Below are 14,975 nucleotides of genomic sequence, written 5' to 3'. Positions count from 1 at the left end.
CATGTCAGCCAGGGTCTGGGGGGCCCTGCATTCTAGGAGTGCCTGCCCCCCATGTGGGAGTTGGGAATTAGGAGCAGTTTGCTCTCTGGGGGGTGGTCTGAGCCCCTCTCCCTGCCCCCCTGTTCCTGTGCTGGGTGGTCCTTGGCTTTCACTCCCATCTCCAACACATCCCGAAAAGCAACACATACTCCAGACATCATCAGACACCCCCATGGCGACCTCCTGCTCTCCTGGCTCCACATGCAGCACATCTGACAGCCCCATAGTCTACTCCTGGGAGAATTCTGTGCCAAAATATTAAAAATATGCACAGCTCATTAATTATGCACGCGTTCAGTAGCGCAGAATTCCCCCAGGAGTAATAGTCCGTACACCGGGAGGTTAACCTGTATTAACAGTGCTTACGGTTTGTGCAGAGTAGGGATGGGGATGGAAGTTTCAGCACATGTGCTGGTGAGGGTGAAACCAGCCCCACGGCTGCAAGTCTGTAAGTTGCTACGTGAACAGTTTTATTTTTTTCAGGTTACATTTACAATAACCTAAACATGCCTTTTCCTTTTCTTGTCTTGGGAAGAGGGAATCTCTTGTAGGTGCCATGGATATGGAGTCCATCTCAGTGCTCATGAAGGGTCTGGTGTTAATCTCAGCTCCCATGGAAGCTCTGGATCTAGGGTTGGACCCAAAGGAACTCTTCAATGACTCCATAAAGGTGTTTCAGGAGTTCATGGATCTTTTCAAAGACAAAGGACAGGCTGAAGTGGCTTCTATAGCGCAGGCAGAGCTTGAGTTGTTCAAATCCACCATTCTCAACATTGCAGTCACGGGGGAGACGGGTGCTGGGAAATCGTCCTTCATCAATGCCCTCCGGGAACTGACCGCTGAGGGTGACGGGGCTGCCCCAACTGGGGTGACAGAAACAACGGCAGAGCCGACTGTTTATCCCTATCCTAACCACCCCAACGTGAGGCTGTGGGACCTGCCCGGGATTAGCGCCCCAGATTTTGAGCCAAACACGTATCTGGAGCAGGTGAACTTCGAACGCTATGACTTCTTTGTGATCATCGCTTCGGAGCGCTTCAAATGCAACCACACGGCCCTGGCCCAGGAGATCGAGAGGATGGGGAAGAGGTTCTATTTTGTGCGCTCCAAGGTGGATGAAGACTTGCGCAATGAAGAAAGGGATCACCCTAGAACATTCAGTCAGGAGAGCATCCTGCAGCGACTCAGGATGGACTGCAGGAAACACCTGCAAAAGGCAGGGATCAGCAACCCAAAGATTTTCCTTCTCTCCAGCTGTGAATTCACCAAGTATGATGCTCCTGGCCTGGTCAAGACTTTGCAGGATGATCTCCAAGGTCTGCAGAGACTTGCCTTTCTACTCAGTCTGCCAAACCTGTCTGCCGAAATCATAGAGGAGAAGAAAGCTGCCATGCAGAAGCTGATATGGCTAATATCCCTCGCATCGGCTTTAGTCAATGTCATTCCTATCCCGCGGCTCTCTGTTGCTTGTGATATTAGAATCCTGCTAGGATCCATGATTGCCTTCTACAAGTACTTCGGCCTAGATGACGGCTCCTTGGCTAATCTGGCCAGGCAGACTGGGAAACCGATAGCGGAGCTGAAGGCTGTTATCATATCTCCCAGGGAAGAAGAAATAAACAGAGATGTTGTAATCAAACGGCTGCTAAAGGAGGAGAAGGGTTTGCCTAAATTAACGGCAAATCTACCAGTGCTTGGTCCCATGTTAACTGCGGGAATCTCTTTTTTAACCACCTATTTCATGCTGATGAGCTTTCTCGATGAAGTGGCTGAAGATGCCAAAAGGGTTCGGAAGACCGCTTTGAAGGAAGACAAGAAAAAGCGTAAATGATCAGCAGACGTGTTCATGAATCAGAGACCCAATCCCACATGGAGATTGGGCCACCACAGCCCTAAATGTTAAAAATGAAGCTGACAAGAAGCTGCCATTTCATTCTTAAATTTCCCACAGTGAGTCAGGTTTCTAGGCTTTCTGTTCGACTTGTTAGGGTAGCCAAACCATTTGTCTAAAACAGGAAAACCAACAAAATACACCAAGATCCTCAACTAACGTAAATCAATGTAGCAACCAACCTTGCCATCAGCTGCTGTCTTTTTAGTACCCGGCCTGCACGACCTTCCAGCCATTGCCTACAGCAGACGTTGTGCACCTTAAACAATGCCTTTGATTTGAAGAACTGAAGACGACGGCTAATTTGTGTGCTAGCAGCCGGGTTACAAATGAATGAGGGCTCTGGAACAAGCATTTCCTAGTAATGTCACCGCAAGCATTTAAAAATCACCATTCAGGCCCCTCAAAATCATACGATTTTTTAAAATATTTGGCTTTTTTTCATTTGCCTCCTGTTTTGAGAGTTTGCTGGTCACCTTTTCCTGCTGTTCTCCACGGCCACTAAAAACTAGGGCTAGAAACTTCTTTTTAATAAAAATTGAGATTCTCCCGTGATCACACGACTCCAGGAAGCTTTAAAGGAAAATACCAATAATTGCAAGAATCACAAGAGTTTGCAACATTCATATATCAACTGTAACAATGGTTACAGTGGTTTTCAACCTTTTTTTCTGGTGACCCAGTTGAAGAAAATTGTTGATGCCCGTGACCCAACGGAGCTGGGGATGAAGGGTTTGGAGTGTGGGAGGGGCTCAGGGTTGGGGCAGAGGGTTGGGGTGCGCAGATGAGGGCTGCAGGGTGGGCCTGGGAATGAGGGGTTCAGGGTGTGGGAGGGGTATCTGGGCTGAGGCAGGGGGTTCGGGTGTGGGAGGGGGTCAGTGCTCTGGGCTGGGGGTGCAGGCTCGGGGGTGGGGCCAGGGATGAGACTTTTAACCGCTGATGGGACTTTTAACGGGCCGGTCGGCGGTACTGACCAGAACCATCGCGACCCAGTGCCTTACATCCCACAACCCAGTACTGGGTCACAACCCACGGTTTGAAAACCACTGTTCTCTATAATCTATAGCCAGGGCAACTGCATTTATGCTGAATCAATAGTTAGTGTGCTTGTTTCTTTATGATTACTACTCGTGCAGATATAGTCGTATCATGTAATAAATTCACTTATAACCTGGATTAAGCCTCTATGTAGATCATGATGACAATGGTCAGAGAGAAAAACCCAGTAGTAGGGAGTCCCATGGGTTAACCCGCTAATTCCCAGTGGCATGGAGTCCTGTGGGTCAACCCCACTAATTCCCAGTGGCAGTGATTCCTGTGGGTTAACCCCACTAATTCCCAGTGGCAGGGAGTCCCACTGGTTAACACTGCTAATTCCCAGTGACAGGGAGTACCACTGGATAACCACACTAATTCACAGTGGCAGGAAATCCCATGGGTCAACCCCACTAATTCCCAGTGGCAAGGAGTCCCGTGGGTTAACACTGCTACTCCCCAGTACCGTAACAAAATGCTTAGGCATCACTTTAAACACAAGACTTCAGTGAGTTTGCTGCTCAAGGGTTTAAAGTTCTGCAGGCCTTTAAATACTTTGCTGAAGCAGGGATCCAAATAAGGGGGCAGACAGTCATCCAGGGGGTGCGTCCTGTGAGGAGCTTTCAGATCAGTGAGGAAATGGAAGGCGAGAGCAGCCTCGCGACTTCCAAAGAAGCCAAAGCTTTGTCTGGACTAGGGGAAAAGGGGTGCCTTGCTTTAAAATGGGGGATCTTATGGGTGATAGCAACCAGCTGAGCCGTGTCAGAGCTACAACCGGCCTGGCCTGCGTTAGGATGTTAACACCAGTGAGCTCACACACGTGAATAACACCACACCTTTCCTTCTAGTGCAGACAGAGCCCTAAAGTGTGTGTGTCCCCGCAGCGTGGGATGAGCCCTGCTCTGTGTGCATGTGTGTGTGTGTATCCCTGCTGCCCTCTGCTGGGTATGATGATGTGTGTGTGTGTGTGTGTGTGTGTGTGTGTGTGTGTGTGTGTGTGTTTGTCCCTGCTGCCCTCTGTTGGGTATGTTATGTGTGTGTGTGAGAGTGTTTCTGTTCAGGTTGCCAACTTTCTAATCTCACAAAACCGAACACCCTAGACCCGCCCCTTCCACGAGGGCCCGCCCCTGCCCCGCCCATTCCCCCGAGGCCTCATCCCCCACTCACTACATTCCCCTTCTCACGGTGGCTCTCCCCCACCCTCACTCACATTCACTGGGCTGGGGCTGGGGGTTGGGGTGCAGGGAGGATGAGGGCTCTGGTGTGGGGCCAGAGAATGAGGGGTTTGGGGTGTAGGAGGGGGCTCCAGGCTGGGGGGTGCGGCTAAGTGTGGGAGGGGATACGGGCTCTGGGCTGGGGGTGCGGGCTCTGGGGTGGAGCCTGGGATGAGGGGTTCAGGGTGTGGGAGGAGGCTCTGGGTTGGGATAGGGATTTGGGGTGTAGGGTGGGGTGAGGGCTCCGGCGGGGGTACAGGCTCTGCCAGGACAGGTAGGGACTAGCCTGCCTTAGCCCCGCAACACCGAGGACTGGATTTGGCGGTGCTGACGGGAGCTGCCAGGGTCCCTTTATGACCAGGCGTTCCGGTCGAAAACCAGACACCTGTCAACCCTAGCCTGTGTGTGTGTGTGTCTGTCTGCTGCCCCCTGCTGGAGGGGCTGAGCCCTGCACTCTCTGTGTGCGTGTGTTATAACTACACACTGTCTCCCCTGACTGCACAGCAACATTTAGAGCTGTGTCCACCAGGAAATGCGCTGGGGGGATGGGGTGTACCTAGGCCCTGCGCTGTCCCTCCCCTGCTACCCACCACAGCCGGGCCGGGAGGGATGAGGCCCTGCCTGGCTTCCTCAGCCAGCTGCTGCTTTCACTTTCCCTGCACATGGTTCCAGGGAAGAGGAAGGGCCAGACTACGGGGCAGGGGCAGTGGGATTGAGCCAGCCACAGAGCAGAGGGAAGGGAAGGGAAGAAAGAGGCGCACACAAAGAGGGGGCCTGGCAGGAAGAGGGGGAGCTAGGAGCCCACAGAAGGCGAGACAGCAGCTGAGACACTGAGTGCGAGGGACGGGTGATCTGCGTGTGCCCACAGCTTGCTGCCCCTTCCTGGACACCATCAGCCCCCCTGAGCGCAGCACAGCCTGGGGGAAGGTAAGAGATTCCCTGCCCCCCACCCCCAAATTCTCCCATCCCCCCAGCTGCCGGGCTCTGATTTCAGTGTCCTCTGGTCCTGTGCGCGTGTAACGCCGACAGGCCCTGGTCGTCGTCGGGCAGGATCGAACTGGCGACCTCTGGAGCTTAGTGCATGAGCCTCTACAACATGAGCTAAAAGTCAACTGGCTGTTAGCTAAGGCTGTAGAGCAGAATCAATCACCACATCCAGGAAGTGTGTGGGTTACACATGGAGCCGCGATGGGGTCCAAGAAAGCTGGTGCGCTCCCCGTCTTCCTGCCAGGCCTTTGGGGTGAGCAAGAGCAGCTGCAGGGCTCTCCCGGCTCCCCCGGCCTAAAGGGCATGCCGAGGGAGAGGGCTGGTCTGAGCACTGCTCTGCTCATTCACAGCTGATGTGTTGTCCCCGTCAGGGAGCAGGGTACTGGGCTGGCTCAAAAATCTCCCAATGTATGTCAGTGTCTTCATGGGGGCTGAGATCTCCCATGGACAGTGCTTCTTTGAAGGATAGGAGAGTCCTGCCCTTAATCTACATGGGTCCGGCAAGACGGGAATAGAACCCAGGAGACCAGCCACCTCCTTCCTGCTGTGACCCGCTACCCCACATTGCCACCCCAATCCATCCAAGGAGAGCTGGTTCCCCTCATTCGATTTCCCGGCAGGAAGGGAGAAGAATTTGTCAGTGTGCAAAGACACCCAAAGGGTGAGCAGAGCCCACGAGGGGAATGGAAACTTACAGACTCTACCAGACAAATCATGAAAATACATCTAAGTTTCTATATTACACATGAGCCCTTCTATAAAAGGAGAGAAAGGAAGAGAGACAGGAAACAGGAAAAAGCGAGAGACTGGTACATCTTCTCTGCTTTGCAGTATGCTTCGCAGAATTAGCCACCGACTTCACCCTGGGCAAACTTTACTCTGAATGTTTGGTAAGTGATACTCTTCTGGTCTGTTGGTGCCCTAATCTCTAGACCTGGAGACAATTTTTTTTTTATTTCAGAAGGTCGAGAAAGCTACTAGGGGGGAGGTTGTTCTAGATTTGATTTTGACAAATAGGGAGGAACAGGTTGAGAATTGGAAAGTGGAAGGTAACTTGAGTGAAAATGATCATGAAATGGTGGAGTTCATGATTCTAAGGAATGGTAGGAGGGAGAACAGCACAATAAAGACAATGGATTTCAAGAAGGCAGACTTTAGCAAACTCAGGGAGTTGGTAGGTAAGATCCAATGGGAAGCAAGTCTAAGAGGAAAAACGATTGAAGACAATTGGCAGTTTTTCAAAGAGACATTATTAAGGGCGCAAGAGCAAACTATCCCACTGCATAGCAAAGATAGAAAGTATGACAAGAGACCACTCTGGCTTAACCAGGAGATCTTGGATGATCTAAAACTCATAAAAGAGTCCTACAAAAAGTGGAAACTCGGTCAAATTACAAAGGATGAATATAAACAAATAACACAAGTATGTAGGGGCAAAATTAGGAAAAACAAGGCACAAAATGAGATCAAACTAGCTAGGGACATAAAAGGAAACAAGAAATATTAGAAGCAAGATGAAGGCCAAGGACAGGGTAGGCCCGTTACTCTATGACGGGGGGGAAGACAATAACAGAAAATGTGGAAATGGCAGAGCTGCTTAATGACTTCTTTGTTTTGGTTTTCACCAAGAAGGTTGGTGGCGATTGGACGTCTAACATAGTGAATGCCAGTGAAAATGAGGTAGGATCAGAGGCTAAAATAGGGAAAGAACAAGTCAAAAATTACTTAGACAAGTAAGATGTCTTCAAACCACCAGGGCCTGATGAAATGCATCCTAGAATACTCAAGGAGCTGACTGAGGGACTATCTGAGCCACTAGCAATTATCTTTGGAAGACGGGAGACATTCCAGAGACTGGAAAAGGGCAAATCTAGCGCCCATCTATAAAAAGGGAAATAAGGACAACCCGGGGAATTACAGACTAGTCAACTTAACTTCTGTACCCGGAAAGATAATAGAGCAAATAATTAAGCGATCAATTTGCAAACACCTAGAAGATAATAAGGTGATAAAGAAAAAATCATGTCAAACAAAGCTGATAGTTTTCTTTGACAGGGTAACAAGCCTTGTAGATGGGGGAAGCGGTAGATGTGGTATATTTTGACTTTAATAAGGCTTTTGATACTGTCTCACATGACCTTCTCATAAACAAACTAGGGAAATACAATCTAGATGGAGCTACTATAAGGTGGGTGCATAACTGGTTGGAAAATCATTCCCAGAGTACAGTTATCACTGGTTCAGAGTCATGCTGGAAGGGCATAATGAGTGGGGTCCTGCAGGGATCGGTTCTGGGTCTGGTTCCATTCAATATCTTCATCAACGATTTAGATCATGGCATAGAGAGTACATTTATGAAGTTTGCACACGATACCAAGTTGGGAGGGGTTGCAGGTGCTTTGAAGGATAGGATTAAAATTCAAAATCCTCTGACAAACTGGAGAAATGGTCTGAAGTAAATAGGATGACATTCAATAAGGACAAATGCAAAGTACTCGAATTAGGAAGGAACAATCATTGCACACATACAAAATGGGAATGACTGCCTAGGAAGGAGTACTGTGGAAAGGGATCTGGGGGTCATAGTGGATCACATGCTAAATATGAGTCGACAGTGTAACGCTGTTGCAAAAAAAAGCAAACATAATTCTTGGATGTATTACCAGGAGTGTTGTAAGCAAGACATGAGAAATAATTCTTCCACTCTACTGCACACTGATATGGTCTCAACTGGAGTATTATGTCCAGTTCTGGGCGCCACATTTCAGGAAGGATGTGGACAAATTGGAGAAAGTCCAGAGAAGAACAACAAAAATGATTAAAGGTCTAGAAAACATAACCTATGAGGAAGATTGAAAAAATTGTGATTGTTTAGTTTGGAGAAGAGAAACTGAGAGGGGGACATGATAACAGTTTTCAAATAAATAAAAAGTTGTTACAAGAAGGAGGGAGAAAAATTGTTCTTCTTATGTACTTGAAAACTGTTATTTTGTCCCCTCTCAGTCTTCTCTTCTCCAGACTTTAATCCCTGGATCCTTTTCCGCAGTACTCCTTCCTACTCATTTCCCATTTTGTATTTGTGCAACTGATTGTTCCTTCCCAGGTTGAGTACTTTGCATTTGTCCTTATTGAATTTCATCCTGTTTACCTCAGACCATTTCTCCAGTTTGTCCAGATCATTTTGAATTATAATCCTATCCTTCAAAGCACTTGCAACCCCTCCCAGCTTGGTATTGTTCGCAAACTTTATCAGTGCACTCTCTATGCCATTATCTAAATCACTGATGAAGATATTGAACAGAACTGGACCCAGAACTGATCCCTGCGGGACCCCACTTGTTATGCTCTTGCAGCATGACTCTGAACCACTGATATCTACTCTCTGGGAGCGGTTTTCCAACCAATTATGCACCCACCTTATAGTAGCTCTGTAACGTTGCACTCCATAATGTTTTATGGAAATATGCTTATGAGTGTGAATATAATGTAACTGGAATATGCTTCATGCAAAAGGTCTCTTGTATGGTATCATTACAAAGCTTATGATCTACTGAGTATGTTCATCCCCTTTGTTTGCATGTATTAATTCTATGTCTGGAATTAGGAGAATAAGATATAAACTTGTATTACTGATGTAAACATAGTAAATGGAAGCCATTAAGGGTGCTTTAAAATCAATGACCTGTAAATGGCTCTGTTTACTTGCAAACCTTCCTGGGTATGTGCGGGACAGCTCTGGAAGAATGGAGGCTGGGGGTCTCACAGGACATGTGTACATGTCACCGGATACAGGAATCCATCTTAAACCTGGTGTTTTTCCATTTAGAAGGAGGGGTGGAGACCCAGGGAGACAAAAGATTCCTGCCTTGAGCCAAAGCTATAAAAGGGAGGGTGGAATAGAACAAAGAGGGCTGCCAGTCATGATAACACCCCTGCTTTCCACCTAAGATGTTTGCTGGAACTAACAAGGACTTTACCAGGGGAAAAATTTGGGCGCAGACTAGGAAGGAGTCTAGTCTGTGAAAGAAGCTTATTGGAACATCTCTGAGGGTGAGAGTTTACCTATAATCAGTTTCTTAATGTATTGGGCTTAGACTTGTGTATTTTGGCATTATATTGCTTGGTGACTTACTTTGTTCTGTCTGTTATTACTTGAAACCACTTAAATCCTACTTTTTATATTTAATAAAATCACTTTTGTTTATTAGTAAACCCAGAGTAAGTGATTAATACCTGGGGGAGCAAACAGCTGTGCATATCTCTCTATCAGTGTTATAGAGGGCAGACAATTTATGAGTTTACCCTGTATAAGCTTTATACAGAGTAAAACTGATTTATTTGGGGTTTGAATCCAATTGGGAACTGGGTGTCTGGGTGCTGCAGATAGGTGACCTGCTGAGCAATTTTTGGTTAAAGTCTGCAGCTTTGGGCTCAGAGGTAACTTCACATCAGGTAACTTCACATCAGGTGACAGTCCCAAGGGGGGTCTCCGTGACTGAACCCGTCACAAGCTCCATCTAGGTTGCATTTTCCTAGATTGTTTATGAGAAGGTCGTGTGAGACAGTATCAAAAGCTTTACTAAAGTCAAGATATACCACATCTACCACTTCCCCTTATCCACAAGACTTGTTACCCTGTCAAAGAAAGCTATCACGTTGGTTTGACATGATTTGTTGTTGACAAATCCATGCTGGCTGTTACTTATCACTGTATTATCTTCTAGATGTTTGCAAATTGATTGCTTAATTATTTGATCCATTATCTTTCCAGGTACAGAAGTTAAGCTGACTGGACTGTAATTCCCCGGGTTGTCCTTATTTCCTTTTTTATAGATTGGTGCTATATTTGCCATTTTCCAGTAATCTTCCTTGACTTTTGGCTCAGCTATCTCCTTGAGTATTCTAGGATGCATTTAATCAGGCCCTGGTAACTTGAAGACATCTAACTTGTCTAAGTAATTTTTAACTTGTTCTTTTCCTATTTTAGCCTCTGATCCTACCTCATTTTCACTGGCATTCATTATGTTAGATGTCCAATCACTGCCAACCTTCTTGGTGAAAACCGAAACAAAGAAGTCATTAAGCACCTCTGCCATTGCCACATTTTCTGTTATTGCTTTTCCCCCTCATTGAGTAACGACCCTATCCTGTCCTTGGTCTTCCTCTTGCTTCTAATGCATTTGTAGAATGTTTTCTTGTTACACTTTATGTCTCTAGCTAGTTTGATCTCGTTTTGTGCCTTGGCCTCTGAGGACAGGATAAGAAGCAATGGGCTTAAATTGCAGCAAGGGCGGTTTAGGTTGGGCATTAGAAAAAACTTCCTGTTGGGATGGTTAGGCACTGGAATAGATTCCCTAGGGAGGTTGTGGAATCTCCATCACTGGAGGTGTTTAAGAGCAGGTTAGACAAACACCTGTCAGGGATGGGCTAGATAATACTTAATCCTGCCTTGAATGCAGGGGACTGGACTAGATGACCTCTCGAGGTCCCTTCCAGTCGTACGTCTATGATTTGTCCAAGTAGTTTTTTATTCTGATTATTGCGGTTTAGGGCTGCAGCGAGGGGAGGGGGATAAATGGGGTGATTGATGGGGAGGGGTTGGGGCAACCTCAGGGGGAAGGGGTGGGGATTAGAGGGGTGGGACGCTAGGATGGGTGACACGCAGGTGAGTGGCAGGAAAAGGGGGAGGGATGAGGGGTGAAGGAGTGTGTCAGCCCCACATAGTCTCCTCCCAGGTGTGTACCAGAATCTGGGAGTGTCAGAGTCCTTCTCTCGCCCACCCCTCGTGTCAGCCAGGATTTGGGGGGCTCAGCCTGCCCCCCATATGGGAGTTGGGAATTAGGAGCGGTTTGCTCTGGGGGGGCTGTCTGAGCCCCTCTCCCTGCCCCCCGTGCCTGTGCTGGGTGGTCCTTGGCTTTCACTCCCATCTCCAACACATCCTGAAAAGCAACACATACTCCAGACATCATCAGACTCCCCTCATGGTGACCTCCAGCAGCACATCTGACAGCCCCATAGTCTACTCCTGGGAGAATTCTGTGCCAAAATATTAAAAATATGCACAGCTAGTTAATTATACATGTGTGCAGTAGCACAGAATTCCCCCAGGAGTAATAGTCCGTGCACCGGGGAGGTTAACCTGTATTAACAATGCTTAAGGTTTGTGCACAGTGGGGACGGGGATGCAAGTTTCAGCACACGTGCTGGTGGGGGTGAAACCAGCCCCACGGTTGCAAGTCTGTAAGTTGCTACGTGAACAGTTTTATTTGTTTAAGGCTACATTTACACTAACCGAAACATGCCTTTTCCTTTTCTTGTCTTGGGAAGAGGGAATCTCTTGTAGGTGCCACGGATATGGAGCTAGTGTCCGTGCTCATGAAGGATATGGAGTCCGCCTCAGTGCTCAGGAAGGATATGGAGTTAATCTCAGCTCGCATGGAAGCTCTGGATCTAGGGTTGGACCCAAAGGAACTCTTCAATAGCTCCATGAAGGTGTTTGAGGAGTTCATGGATCTTTTCAAAGACAAAGGACAGGCTGAAGTGGCTTCTATAGCGCAGGCAGAGCTGGAATCGTTCAAATCCACCATTCTCAACATCGCAGTCACAGGGGAGACGGGTGCCGGGAAATCATCCTTCATCAACGCCCTCCGGGGACTGACCGCTGAGGATGACGGGGCTGCCCCAACTGGGGTGACAGAAACGACGACGAAGCCAACCGTTTATCCCTTTCCAAACCACGCCAATGTGAGGCTGTGGGACCTGCCCGGCACTGGCTCCCCAGATTTTCAGCCAAACACGTACCTGAAGCAGGTGAACTTCAAACGCTATGACTTCTTCGTGATCATCGCTTCGGAGCGCTTCAAATGTAACCACACGGCCCTGGCCCGGGAGATCGAGAGGATGGGGAAGAGGTTCTATTTTGTGCGCTCCAAGGTGGATGAAGACTTGCGCAACGAAGAAAGGGATCACCCTAGAACATTCAGTCAGGAGAGCGTCCTGCAGCGACTCAGGATGGACTGCAGGACACACCTGCAAAAGGTAGGAATAAGCAACCCAAAGATTTTTCTTCTCTCTAGCTGTGAATTCACCAAGTATGATGCTCCTGGCCTGGTCAAGACTTTGAAGGATGATCTCCAAGAGCTGAAGAGACTTGCCTTTCTGCTCAGTCTGCCAAACCTGTCTGCCGAAATCATAGAGGAGAAGAAAGCTGCCCTGAAGAAGTGGATATGGCTAATATCTTTCACGTCGGCTTTTGTCAATGTCATTCCTATCGCAGGGTTCTCTGTTGCTTGTGATATTAGCATCCTGCGAGGATCCATGATTGCCTTCTACAATTACTTTGGCCTAGATGACGGCTCCTTGGCTAATCTGGCCAGGCAGACTGGGAAGCCGATAGCGGAGCTGAAGGCTGTTATCATATCTCCCGGGGCAAAAGAAATAAACAGAGATGTTGTAATCAAACTGCTGCGAAAGACGAGTTTGTCTAAATTAACTGCATATGTACCAGTGGTTGGTCCCATTTTAACTCCGGGAATCTCTTTTTTAACCACCTACTTCATGCTGTTGAGCTTTCTCAATGAAGTGGCTGAAGATGCCGAAAGGGTTCAGAAGACCGCTTTGAAGGAAGACGGGAAAAAGCTTAAATGATCAGCAGATGTGCTCATGAATCAGAGACCCAATCCCAGCTGGAGATCAAGGCATGACCCTCCCAAATTTTAAAAATCAAGCCAAAAAAGTAGTGGCATTTTCATTCTTTAATTTCCTGCAGCGTGTCAAGTTTCTAGGCTTTTTTAAACGTTTTGTCTAATACAGGAAAACCAACAAAATGCACCAAGATCCTCAACTGATGTAACTCAACATAGCAACCAACCTTGCTATCAGCTGCTGTCTCTTTAGTACCCGACCTGCACAACCGTCCAGCCAGGGCCTACAGCAGACTTTGTGCACCTTTTAAACAATGCCTTTGATTTGAAGAACTGAAGACCATGGCTAGTTTGTGTGCTATCAGCCGCGTTACAAATGAATGAGGGCGCTGGAACAAGCATTTCCCAGTAATGTCGACCGTGAGCATTCAAAAATCACCATTCAGGCCACTAAAAATCATGAGATTTTAAAAAATGTTGTTATTTTTTTATTTGCCTCCTGTTTTGAGGGTTTGTTGGTCACCTTTTCCTGCTGTTCTCCACGGCTAGAAACTACTTCTTTTTAATGAAAGCTGCAATTTTCCCATGATCACACGACTCCAGGAAGCTTAGAATCACAAGAGTTGGCCACACATATATCGACTGTATCAGCGCTGTGTTGTGCATCAGGTGATCCAAGGAGCAATTTAATCATATCATGATCCCAACAGCCTGTGTGACAACTTGGAGAATCCAGCATATTGCTACAAGTTGGATATAGAAGCTAATTTCTAAATAATCTATAGCCAGTGCAACTGCATTTAGATTATATCAATAGTTAGTGTGCTTGTTGCTTTATCATTACTGCTCTTGCAGATATAGTCGTATCATGTAATAAATTCACCTACAACCTGAATTAAGTCTCTGTGTAGATCATGATGACAATGGTCAGAGAGAGAAATCCAGTGGCAGAAAGTCCTGTGAGTTAACCCTGCTAATTCCCAGTGGCAGGGAGTCCCATTGGTTAACTCCACTAATTCCCAGTGGCAGGGAGTCCCGTGGGTTAACACTGCTACTCCCCAGTACCATAACAAAATGCTTAGGCATCACTTTAAACATGAGACTCCAGTGAGTTTGCTGCTCAAGGGTTTAAAGTTCTGCACATCTTTAAATGCTTTGCTGAAGCAGGGCTCCAAAGAAGGGGGCAGACAGTCATACAGGGGCTGCGTCCTGTGACGAGCTTTCAGATCAGAGAGGAAATGGAAGGCGAGAGCAGCCTCGTGACTTCCAAAGAAGCCAAAGCTTTGTCTGGACTAGGGGCAAAGGGGTGCCTTGCTTTAAAACGGGGGATCTCATGGGTGATCTCAGCCCGCTGAGCCGTGTCAGAGCTACAACCGGCCTGGCCTGCGTTAGGATGTTGACACCAGTGAGTTCACACACGTTAACAACACCACACCTTTCCTTCTAGTGCAGACAGAGCCCTAAAGTGTGTGTGTCCCTGCTGCGTGGGACGAACCCTGATCTGTGTGCGTGTGTGTGTGTGTGTGTCCCTGCTGCCCTCTGCTGGTTATGATGTGTGTGTGTGAGAGAGTGTTTCGGTTCAGGTTGCCAACTTCCTAATCTCACAAAACCGAACACCCTAGACCCGCCCCTTCCATGAGGGCCCACCCCTACCCCACCCATTCCCCCAAGGCCTCATCCCCCACTCACTACATTCCCCTTCCCTCGGTGGCTTGCTCTCCCCCACCCTCACTCACATTCACTGGGGTAGGGCAGGGGGTTGGGGTGCAGGGAGGGTGAAGGCTCTGGGGTGGGGCCAAGGGATGAGGGGTTTGGGGTGTGGCAGGGGGCTCCAGACTGGGGGGTGGGGCTGAGGGATTTGGAGTGTGGGAGGTGATACGGGCTCTGGGCTGGAGGTGCGGGCTCTGGGGGGGAGCCTGGGATGAGGGGTTCAGGGTGTGGGAGGAGGCTCTGGGTTGGGATAGGGATTTGGGGTGCAGGATGGGGTGAGGGCTCTGGCTGGGGGTGCAGGCTCTACCAGGACAGGTAGGGACTAGCCTGCCTTAGCCCTGCAACACCACGGACCGGATTTGGCGGTGCTGACCGGAGTTGCCAGGGTCCCTTTTAGACCAGGCGTTCCGGTCGAAAACTGGACACCTGTCAACCCGTGTGTGTGTGTGTGTGTGT

The 14,975-nt window shown here is 48.2% G+C and overlaps 2 protein-coding genes across 3 annotated transcripts; both read left to right on the top strand.

The window, feature by feature from the left end:
* Window positions 1-595: 595 nt before the first annotated feature.
* LOC135892250 (interferon-inducible GTPase 5-like) lies at window positions 596-1,870 on the top strand. The gene has a single exon (XM_065419952.1). It carries the CDS (start codon window positions 596-598, stop codon window positions 1,868-1,870), a length of 1,275 nt encoding a protein of 424 aa, XP_065276024.1.
* A 4,120-nt stretch (window positions 1,871-5,990) lies between these two features.
* Window positions 5,991-13,702, top strand: LOC135892291 (interferon-inducible GTPase 5-like). 2 transcript variants are annotated; one of them, XM_065419999.1, is made up of 2 exons: window positions 5,991-6,056; window positions 11,494-13,702. In XM_065419999.1, exon 2 carries the CDS (start codon window positions 11,521-11,523, stop codon window positions 12,811-12,813), a length of 1,293 nt encoding a protein of 430 aa, XP_065276071.1. In that variant the 5' UTR covers window positions 5,991-6,056; window positions 11,494-11,520; the 3' UTR covers window positions 12,814-13,702. The 2 variants fall into 2 exon arrangements, with proteins under 2 accessions (XP_065276071.1, XP_065276070.1); XM_065419998.1 differs by having other exon boundaries at window positions 6,000-6,056; window positions 11,510-13,702.
* The last annotated feature ends 1,273 nt before the right edge of the window (window positions 13,703-14,975 follow it).

The sequence above is a fragment of the Emys orbicularis genome, chromosome 20, assembly GCF_028017835.1.
Source record: "Emys orbicularis isolate rEmyOrb1 chromosome 20, rEmyOrb1.hap1, whole genome shotgun sequence".
In the NCBI taxonomy this organism is placed as follows: domain Eukaryota; kingdom Metazoa; phylum Chordata; order Testudines; family Emydidae; genus Emys; species Emys orbicularis.
Note: the sequence above shows the minus strand (reverse complement) of the source record. Positions and strands in the feature narration are given on the sequence as shown.

What these genes read in the sequence shown, in the direction of transcription:
- LOC135892250 (XM_065419952.1), top strand. Translation starts at nt 596, where the DNA reads ATGGATATGGAGTCCATCTCAGTGCTCATGAAGGGTCTGGTGTTAATC.